This window comes from Thamnophis elegans, chromosome Z (assembly GCF_009769535.1).
Source record: "Thamnophis elegans isolate rThaEle1 chromosome Z, rThaEle1.pri, whole genome shotgun sequence".
Taxonomy (NCBI): domain Eukaryota; kingdom Metazoa; phylum Chordata; class Lepidosauria; order Squamata; family Colubridae; genus Thamnophis; species Thamnophis elegans.
In genome coordinates this window covers 136,144,735-136,156,284 of record NC_045558.1, presented here as the reverse complement: position 1 = coordinate 136,156,284, position 11,550 = coordinate 136,144,735, and the positions used below count along the sequence as shown (strand labels likewise).

The window sequence follows — 11,550 nt, the reverse complement described above, 5'->3', positions numbered from 1 at the left end:
TCACTGTGGCTCTGTAGCACAGTAATACACAGCCGTGTCCTCTGGTTTCAAGCTGTTCATTTGGAGATAAACCACGCTGGAGGCATCTTGCCGGGAAATGGTGAAATGGCCTTTCACAGAGTTGGCATAAGTGGGCCTGCTTCCATCTCCAGGACTGTCTATCGATGCAACCCACTCCAGTCCTTTCCCTGGAGCCTGTCTCACCCAGACCATATCGTAGCTGCTGAAGGTGAAGCCTGAAGCTTGGCAGGAGAGGCGGAGGGACTCCCCAGGCCTTCTCACATCTCCTCCGGATTCCACCAGCTGGGCTTCCATTTGGACATCTGGAAAGAAAACATTTATATGTAGACTGTAACTATCCAGCTTCCTTGAGTACATTAACCTGAAGCACATTGGAGCTTCTTAGCTTCTATCTGTATGGAGGGACCATTACTTTTAAAGACTGCTACAATGGTGATGAGTTGGAGCAAAAATATCATTTTTCTTCCTCCGTGGAGAAGTTCCAGGCAGACAAGCTTTTGCTCTCCAGCCACAGCTCGAGGCAGCTGGAAGATGATGTCATATAAAGAGGAAGGATCTGTCTGTATTTACATACGTGTCAGAATAAAAGAGAACGAAGGTTGGCTGATTATAGCAAAAACATTTTTGGAAAAATCTGAAAGGATGCATGATGTTAAGTTCATCAAAACTTCAATAAATTTACCATCAACTGTAGAGGTAAATGTTCCCCTAACACATATGTGCTAGTCATTCCTGACTCTAGGGGGCAGTGCTCATCTTCGTTTCAAAGCCAAAGAGCCAACGCTGTCCAAAAATGTCTCTGTGGTCATGTGGCTGGCATGATTAAATGCCGAGGGTGCACGGAAGGCTGTTACCTTCTCACCATTTTTTCTATTTTTTCCTACTTGCATTTTTATATGCTTTTGAACTGCTAGGTTGGCAGAAGCTGGGACAAGTAAAGGAGCTCACTCCATTACATGACGCTAGGGATTCAAACCGCTGAACTGCCAGCCTTTCTGATCGACAAGCTCAGCGTCTTAGCCACTGAGCCACTTGTACTTGTGGGTATATTTGTCTGTAGGAATGTGTTTTGATCATTGCTGCACCAAAACCACAGCTTTTTAATCATTATTTTTTAAATCCCCATCAGAGGTGGGTTCCTACCAGTTCGCACCAGTTCGGTAGAACCGGTTCGTCAAATCTACCGAACTGGTTAGAAGAGGTTCCACCAGTGGACCCGGAAAGCAGGCCACACCTACAGAGGAGGTTCCAAAATTTTTATGAAACCCACCACTGACACACACACACACACACACGCACACACACACGCACACACAGACTCACACAGAGAAAAGAAAGAAAGAAAGAAAGAAAGAAAGAAAGAAAGAAAGAGTAAGAGAGAGATGAAAGAAAAGAAGGAAAAAGGGACAGAGAGACAAAAGGAAGGAGAGAGAGAGAGAGAGAGAGAGAGAGAGAGAGAGAACACATGGCCGGCAAGCAACTCCCACAAAGGAGGCCACACCCACACAGTAGGTTTGAAAAATTTTTGAAACCCACCACTGATCCCCATGTATTATAATCTATTTCAGACTCTATGATGAATACATGTATTGATCTAAGGTTATTTCCTTTGTTGATTTTTATTTCTATTTTTTCCTACTTGCATTTTTATATGCTTTTGAACTGCTAGGTTGGCAGAAGCTGGGACAAGTAAAGGAGCTCACTCCATTACATGATGCTAGGGATTCAAACCGCTGAACTGCCGGCCTTTCTGATCGACAAGCTCAGCGGCTTAGCCACTGAGCCACTTTTACTTGTGGGTATATTTGTATGTAGGAATGTGTTTTGATCATTGCTGCACCAAAACCACAGCTTTTTAATCATTATTTTTTAAATCCCCATGTATTATAATCTATTTCAGACTCTATAATGAATACATGTATTGATCTAAGTTTATTTCCTTTGTTGATTTTTATTGAAACCTTACAAGAAGGGACATATGAAAGGAACACTGATTTTATAGGTAACTTGTATGCACCTTGAAAATCATTCAAGTAGGCCCAATATAAAGAATGGAATTCAACAAGTTCAAAAAGCAGAATATGTGAAATAATAAAATAAAATATTAAAGAGATGTTAATATTATGAAAAATATTTTACAGCCTATTTATACCTCTAATTTGGTTACAGACTTTCAGACTGAATTGAGATGTGAAATCAGTGCAAATAGCTTTATTGCTTTTGAAAAATACTTCCTGTTCCAATGCGGAGAAGGAAAGGAGGAGGGGCAGGAGGAAGAGGAGGAAAGGAAGGAAGGAGGGAAGGAAGGAAGGGAGGGAGGGAGGAAAAGTAGGGAGAAAGAAGGAGGAGGAGGAGGGGGAGAGAAGGAGGAGGAGAAGGAGAGGGAGAAGAAGGAGAAGGAGAGGAAGAGGAGGAGAAGAAGAGGAAGAAGAAGAGGAAGATTTTTTTTTTTTACAAAAAATCATGTTTTTACCTGTCACAGGTGTGACATGTATATAATACACACATACAAAAACATTCGTGTATTGGGAATGCAACGTTGTGTCAAAATTTCAAAGCAATCAGTGAAGAACTTTAGTAGATTAGCGATTTTGAACAAACAACCATTACATTTTTATTTATATAGATGTGTGTGTGTGTGTGTGTGTGTCACCAACATTTTATGTTTGTGTATCATTACTTTTAATCATAATCATCTATCAAATGTATATAAATACATCTTTATCATTGTGTCTCATATATTCCTTTTTTATGAAATATTTTTTATTTCTATTTTCATAACATGCAATCACATGCATACTATACATAGCCAGTATCCTATAGTATTAAATAATAACTACATCAGTTCCTCTTGTCAACAATGCCCATAAAAATAAAAACCCGTTATAGCTCTTCTGCTCTCCATACACCTCTTTCTTCTACCTCTCTCCAACTTCCTATCTTTCCTCCATCACCCTTTCCTACTCTACTTCCCCTTCCTTTCTCCTTCTCCTCTCTCTACATTCCACTCCTCCTTATTCTCATCTTCCCCCCTTACCCTCTCTCCTATCCCTCCCTTCCCATCTTTCTTCTCCCTTCTGTTTCCCACTCCTCTCATTGGTGTATTTCCGCTTCATATCAATATACTTAACATATCCTACTATTAAAGAAATAATAATAATAATAATAATAATAATAATAATAATAATAATAACAACAACAACAACAACAACAACAACAACAACTCCGCCGTTGCCGGTCCCAAGCCCGGATGAGAAAGGAGGAGGGTTGGGGTCAGGTTGGCATCTGGTCCCGTAAAAAAACCCCGCCAACCCATACAATATGGTGAAAAAAACAAATAAGAATTCCATACCGCATCGGTCGGTGCACGGGTTAACAAGGGCCGCGGCGGATGTTGGGGTCCCTGGACATCCGTCGACAAGTGGGCTACAAGTGGACCAGCCAACAAAACGACAAAAATATAGTGCAGATGAAAATCGTGCCATAATGGCCTGTTACTACAACTCAGAGACAGAAAAAAGAGGCTATTTAAAGCGAATGTATGAATTATGGAAACAACAATATCCAGATTCAAATGTTAGTGAACAACGACTAGCAGATCAAAGGCGATTTATTATACGGAATAAAGTGTTTAGTGAAGTTGAACATGAGGAAATACAGGCAAATTGCAAAACCCAAAAAACAATATCACAAATGGAAATAACTGATATTCAAGACAAAACTAAAGACATTATAGTAGAACTCCCAGAAGAAGCTCTCGGGGAGGAAATAACATCACCACCACTAGAACCAGTTATCACTGAACCAACTGATGAACTAACTTAAAAACAAAAAGAATTGAAGGATAAGATCATGGAGCATTTTCTGCTTAATGAGGAAAGGCAACTTTTACCATCACTAAAAACTGTGCCTAAGAAAATTTAGGCCCCTATCATGAAAATGGTTAATGCAGTGTTTTCAACAATTGAATCGGGATCCATCTTGGAAACAAACCAGTTAATGTACAGCACAGCTGTAATAGTCACTAATGAACTAGGCATTAAAATCAAAGTACCTAGTCACACAACAGAAAAAGCATCAAAGCCAAAGTGGAAAATCCGATTAGAACAAAAAGTCAAAAAATTAAGGGCAGATGCTAGTAACTTAAAGAACATGCATGAGCAACGGCTCAAAAACAAAAAAATCATAGATCGGCTAATCAGAAGATATAGATTGGATACAAGAAACATCAATGAAGCTGTAGAGATTGTAAAACAGCAGATAACAGCAACAGCTAGAAAAATTGAAAGATATGAGGCACGAATCATCCAATATAAACAAAATCAGCAATTTCGATCAGACCAACGGCGTTTTTATCCAAGTCTTAATGTGAATGGTGACACCAAAAGTGAAAAACCAGAAAAACAGGCCACAGTTGAATTCTGGAAAAAATTGTGGGAAAATGCAAAGGACTACAACAAGGAAGCAAAGTGAATACATGACTTTGAGAAAAGCATTGGCAACAAACAAATGCAAGTATTAGAAATAACAACTGAGATGGTCAAAAATCGAGTTAAAAAGGTAAAGAATTGGACATCACCTGGAAAGGACCAATTACATGGTTTCTGGCTCAAATATCTGACCAGTTTACATGCAATATTGGCCAGGCAACTGAATGAAATTTTACAAAAGGGCCAAATTGATGAATGGTTGACAACTGGAAAAACATACTTGATTCAGAAAGATGCAACTAAACAAACAACACCTGAAAACTACAGACCAATAACATGCTTGCCAACAACCTTCAAATTACTCACAGGCATTATTGCAGATAACATGATGGATTATTTGGAAACAAACAACATCTTGCCAGTAGAGCAAAAAGGCAACAAAAGAAGGAGCAGGGGCACAAAAGATCAGCTCCTAATTGATAAAATGATATTAGAAAACTGTAAGAACAGAAAAATGAACTTGAATATGGTCTGGATTGATTACAAAAAGGCATTTGACTCACTGCCACATAGTTGGATCATAAAATGCTTAGAAACAACTGGCATTAGCAAAAATATTACATCCTTTACTGAAAAGGCGATGAAACAATGGAGAACTGAGTTGGCAGTAGGGAATGAGATCTACGGAATGGTTAATATCAAGCGAGGAATTTTCCAGGGTGATTTACTTTCACCTCTTCTCTTCATCATCGCAATGATCCCACTATCAGTAATCTTTAAAAAAATGAAATTAGGCTACCAAACAGCCAAAGAAGCTGAAAAAAATTCGCATTTACTATATATGGATGATTTGAAACTCTATGGAAAGTCAGAAATAGAAATCCAATCATTGACAAACACAGTCCGAGTATTCAGCACCGATATTTCAATGCAGTTTGGCATGGAAAAATGGGCCACTGTATCCATAAAAAGGGGCAAAATCACTGCATGTGAGGGAATTGAAATGCCCAATGGCCAATTAATTAAATGCAAAGGAAATGAAGCCTACAAATACTTAGGCATTCTGCAGTTGGATAACATCAAGCATGGAGAAGTAAAAACTGTTGTCAGGCGAGAGTACACCAACAGAGTTAGGAAAATTTTGAAATCTAAATTGAATGGTGGAAATACAATCAAGGCCATAAATACCTGGGCAATACCTGTTATAAGATACACAGCTGGTATAGTTAACTGGACACAAGCTGATTTGGACATTTTGGACCGAAAAACCAGGAAACTAATGACAATGCACTACAGTTTACATCCACGTGGTGATACTGATAGACTATATCTGCCCCAAAAATCAGGTGGCAGAGGATTATTACAAGTGAAGCAAACAGTTGAAGAAGAAAAACATTCACTGGCTGATTATTTAAAAGAAAGTCAAGAACATCTATTAATCGAAGTAAAGAACAAAAATCTACTGAAGGCCCAACAGACGAAACAAGAATACAGAAAAGATGTGATAAAATCAAGAATGGAGAGTTGGCAGAACAAAGCACTGCATGGCCAATTTCTGGAAAAAAATAAAAGATAAAGTGGACAGTGAACAAACTTGGTTATGGTTAACAACAGGTACGTTAAAGAAAGAAACAGAGTCACTAATCCTGGCTGCGCAAGAACAAGCTATCCGCACAAATGCCATTAAGGCCAAAATCGAAAAATCCTCTGATGATGCCAAATGCAGACTTTGCAAAGAAGCTGATGAAACTGTTGATCACATACTCAGCTGCTGTAAAAAAATCGCACAGACTGATTATAAATTGCGGCACAATTCAGTAGCGCAAATGATCCATTGGAATTTGTGCAAAAATTTTAATATTAAAACAGCAACAAACTGGTGGGAACATCAGCCTGAAAAAGTCACCGAAAATCAGATAGTCAAGATCTTGTGGGATTTCTGTATACAAACGAACAAAATACTGGCGCATAATACACCAGACATCACACTGGTTGAGAAAAACAAGGTTACAATCATAGATATCGCAATACCAGGTGATAGCAGGGTCGCCGAGAAAGAACATGAAAAAATCGCAAAATACCAGGACTTAAAAATTGAAATTCAATTTCAACCCCCCAGCCTTCCCTCCCACGACTTCCCAGAACCCATACACGGTATAGATTTTTAACAAAAACAGTCTAAAATATATTGGAAGAAAGAATAAAAAATTGATAACATCCTTAGATTGAACTTAGCTCCTCCTTGCTAAGCTAACTTTAAACAATTTTAATCATTCCTGATCTTAATCATAAGTTATCTGGAATTTCTTAGTCCCGTATTTATTTTGTATATAATCAATCCATTTTTTCCAGTCTCGTTTATATTTCTCGTTTGAGTGGTCCTTAAGATATGCAGATATTTTAGCCATCTCAGCTAAATTTGTGACTTTCAATGTCCATTCTTGAATTGTAGGCAAGTCTTCCTTCTTCCAGTGTTGCGCCAATCTTGCTGCAGTTATTAAGTGCAAAATCAAATTAATCTCTACAGCTGTACAGTCAGTAATTATACCTAACAAAAATAACTGAGGAGTAAACTTTATCCTTTTTTAAAGAACATTTTGCATAATCCACCATATTTTTATCCAAAATGCCTTAACCTTTTGGCAAGTCCACCATATATGAAAATATGTAGCATCGAGAGAACCACATCTCCAGCATTTGGGTTGTAAATTCGGATACATAGAAGCCAACTTTTTAGGATCCAAATGCCATCTATAAAACATCTTATAAAAATTTTCTCTTAGGTTTTGGGCTTGTGTAAATTTTACATTTCTTACTCAAATTCTTTCCCATGTATCCAACATTATTGGTTCTTCAATATTTTGAGCCCATGTGTCTCATATATTCAACAACAATTATTATTTCTTCATTTTAAACAAGATATTCTAAATATTCAATTCATATATATACCAATATTCCATTACATTATTATAAATCTAATATACGTATTGCGCCCTTTCCTTGGGTCACTTCCCTTTTTATCTCTGGTTCATGGAATTACTTGTTCCAGAAAGGAGGGGGCAGGAGGAAAATAATGTGAAGTACAATGGGTGACATGCTAGTTTACTTTCATATGCTGTTTTTTCTTAATACAAAGGACATAAATTTGTTTTACAGCTCATGCCAGATTCAGGTACTGTAGCAAATCATCTGCTTTAAATCAAAATATGTCCCACTGTGATAATATGTAGATTCTATTCAAATCAAAATATGGTTAGCTATGTTGAATTAGGCACAGACCTTATCTAGGGTAAGGTAGATGAGCAGAGAGAGAAGTGTTTTCCCCTGGTGCCTGTGAGTTCCTTGAACATGTAAGACCTTTTTTTTAATGATGCCGTTTTAATTGGTTCTGGCTGAGCAGGTTGTGGAAATTCTGCTTCTTTTATGGGAAAGTACAATATTAAAATGAATATTTTAACAAGTGAGAACAATCAACCCGTGGAACAGAAGTTGCCTTTGGAAATTATGGGAGCTTCATCAGTTGAGACTTTCAAGAAATGATTGGACTGCCATTTCTCAGAAATGGTGTAGGGTCTCCTGCTTGAGCAGGGGGTTAGGCGACCTACAAAGTCCCTTCCAACTCTGTCAATCTGTTAATTTCTGCAGTGCTAACTATCCATTGAAATCTAGACCTGCCTGTTTGACTGCTGTACCATAGCAGACCGTTATAGAGTTGCACAGTTATGGAGGAACAAAATATTCCAAACCCCGCTCCCCCAGAGGGTCCTTTTTCTGCATGCTACAAGAGGGTTTTTGCTGGGCTTCAGATTCACTTCCTCTCGCTGTGTAACTCGCACAGTAATAGATTGCCGCGTCATCTATTTTGAAGTTATTCATTTGCAGAAACAGCTGGTTCTGGGCATTGTCCCTGGAGATGTGGAAGCGCCCCTTGACTTGGTCTGAGTACATAATCCTAGATGAACTTGGATTTATAAGCGAAATCCATTCCAGTCCTTGCCCTGGAGCCTTTCTCAACCAGCCCATGTCACGGTCACTCAAATTGCCGCTGGAGGCTTGGCAGGATAAACGGAGTGACTCGCCAGGTCTTTTCACATCCCCTCCAGACTCCACCAATCGGATCTGAGATTGGGCCCCTGGAAAGAAGAATATAGATGTATATGAGGGACACAGTGGCTCAGTGGCTAAGGCGCTGAGCTTGTGGATCAGAAAGGTGGGCTGCTCAGCGTTTCGAATCCCTAGTGCCGCTAGGGAGCTCCCATGATTTGTCCCACCTTCTGCCAACCGAGCACTTCAAAAAGCATGTGAAAAATGCAAGTAGAAAAATAGGAACCATCTTTGGTGGGAAGGTAACAGCGTTCTGTGCACCTTCAGCATTTAGTCATGCTGGCTACATGACCACAGAGACATCTTCGGACAGCGCTGGCTCTTCGGCTTTGAAACAGAGGTAATCTCCTCCCCCACTAAAGTCAGGAATGACTAGCACATATGAGCGAAATGAACCTTTATCTTTATCTTATAGATATAGATAGATATTACATAGATGATAGATAGATAGATAGATAGATAGATAGATAGATAGATAGATAGATAGATAGATAGATAGATAGAAGGTAGGTAGGTGGGTAGGTAGGTAAGTAGGTAGGTAGGTAGGTAGGTAGGTAGGTATAAAGATAGATAGATAGATAGATAGATAGATAGATAGATAGATAGATAGATAGATAGATACAAAGATAGATAGATAGATGATAAAAAGATAGATAGATGATAGATAGATAGATAGATGATAGATAGATAGATAGATGATAGATAGATGATAAATAGATAGATAGATAGATAGATAGATAGATAGATAGATAGATAGATAGATAGATAGATAGATACAGATAGATAAATAGATAGATAGATAGATAGATAGATAGATAGATAGATAGATAGATAGATAGATACAAAGATAGATAGATAGATAGATACAAAGATAGATAGATAGATAGATAGATAGATAGATGATAGATAGAAAGATAGATAGATATAGATGATAAAGATAAATAGATAGATAGATAGATAGATAGATGATAGATAGATAGATAGATAGATAGATAGATAGATAGAGATAGAGATAGAGATAGAGATAGAGATAGAGATAGATAGATAGATAGATAGATAGATAGATAGATAGATAGATAGATAGATAGATAGATAGAGATATTTCTGAATTCCATTACATAGAAAGAGCGAGAAATAGAAGACTCTGGCATACGAATTCGGAAAACATTTACCTTTGAGAACTGCTACCAAACAGGTCAAATATAGCCAAAGAATCATTTTGGTTCACTTGGATTGTACAAAGATGATTCAGACATGCAGTCACCCTTAATATTTCGCCTTGCCGTCTGAGGGAAGAAAAGGTGCTTTGGCTTATTTAAAGAGGAAGTCGTCCTACAATTTACATATCCCTCAAAATAAAAAGGCTTCTCACTCACTTATTTTTTTCTTCTCAGTTCCCTGGACACCTGTTGAAGGGATAGTTTGGGGATGGTTAGCATGTGGTTAGAGTGTGTATTTATTTTTGTCCTTCCTTTATTATCATTTAAAAATAAATAAATTACTCAAGACAGCAAACACATCCAAGAGTCCTTCTTCCTTCTCTCCCTGCCCGCCCCCCCCCCCCGTCAACACAGCCTTGTCCTCTCCAGACCAGACAGTTATAGAGGTTTCAATCCATTCCAATCAGAATAAAGCTAGAAGTAGAAGGGACCTTGGAGGTCTTCTAGTCCAATCCCCTGCTCAAGCAGGTAACTCTATATCATTTTGGACAAGTGGCTGTCCAGACTCCACTTAAAAACCTCCAGTGATGGAGCATCCACAACTTTTGAAGGAAAATTGTTCCACTGATTAATTGTCTTGAGTGTTAGTAAGTTTCTCCTTAATTCTAGGTTGTTTCTCTCCTTTATTATTTTCCATGCATTTTTTTTTAAATAAGTTTTTTTAAACAAACAAAAACAAACATACTTATAACATGAAAATATCAACAATTATATATGTGTTTAGCATGTCATTAGGTCACAAACATTTGTGCATCACCGCTTTCAATTTGTTATAAAATGAGCAATTATCAACCCAATATACATGAGTGCATTGTTATCATTGTAAATCATATATTCAGTTTACTCTTATAATTCCTTCATTTTAGCCATGTATTCTAAGAATTAAATTCATATGTATGCCAACTGTTTGTTACATCATTATAAATCTATTTAATAATAACATATCTTTATAGTATCACCTGTCTTATTCTGGTATATGTATATCTATATTTATATGTATATGTAGCTCTATCTCTATCTATATATGTATATATTTATATATGTATATATGTGTGTATATATGTACTTTTTTGTGCAGCTGTTGATAAAAATAGGATTGTCAACATGATCACCAACATCCGATCACGGATATGGAAGAAGCAGAAGAAGAAGCAGAAGGAGAAGGAGGAGGAGGAAGAGTAGTAGTAGTAGTAGTAGTAGTAGTAGTAGTAGTAGTAGTAGTAGTAGTAGTTGTTGTTGTTGTTTCGGTAGTTTTAGTAGTTTCAGTAGTAGTGGTGTTGTATTAAGTTATGAAGATCTATCCATAAGGATAAAGTGTCCATCAATTCCATGGTGAAAAGAGTTAAGTTCTATATTTAGGCAAGAAAAACAAAATACACAGGTACAGTATAGGTGGTACCTTGCTCAATAGTAGTAACTGTGAGAGGGATCTTGGAATTCTAGTGGACAACCATTTAAATAGGACCCAGCAGTGCAGAGAAGAGCAACAAAGATGATTAGGGGACTGGAGGCTAAAACATTTGAAGAGCGGTTGCAGGAATTGGGTAGGCCTACTTTAATGAAAGGAAGGACTAGGGGAGACATGATAGCAGTCTTCCAAGATCTCAGGGGCTGCCACAAAGAAGAGGGAGTCATGCTACTGTATTTTTCGGAGTATAAGACATACTTTTTTCCTTCAAAAAAGTGGCTGAAAATCTGGGTGTGCCTTGTACACTGAATGCAGCATTTTTTGCCTCCTGAAACCCCGCCCCCCTTCACCAAAATGGCCATTCATA

The 11,550-nt window shown here is 37.8% G+C and overlaps 1 gene segment (V, D, J or C); it reads right to left on the bottom strand.

The window, feature by feature from the left end:
* LOC116520446 lies at nt 1–479 on the bottom strand. The segment is given in 2 exon segments: nt 1–323; nt 434–479. Coding segments are annotated over 2 exon segments (369 nt in total).
* Nucleotides 480–11,550: the final 11,071 nt, after the last annotated feature.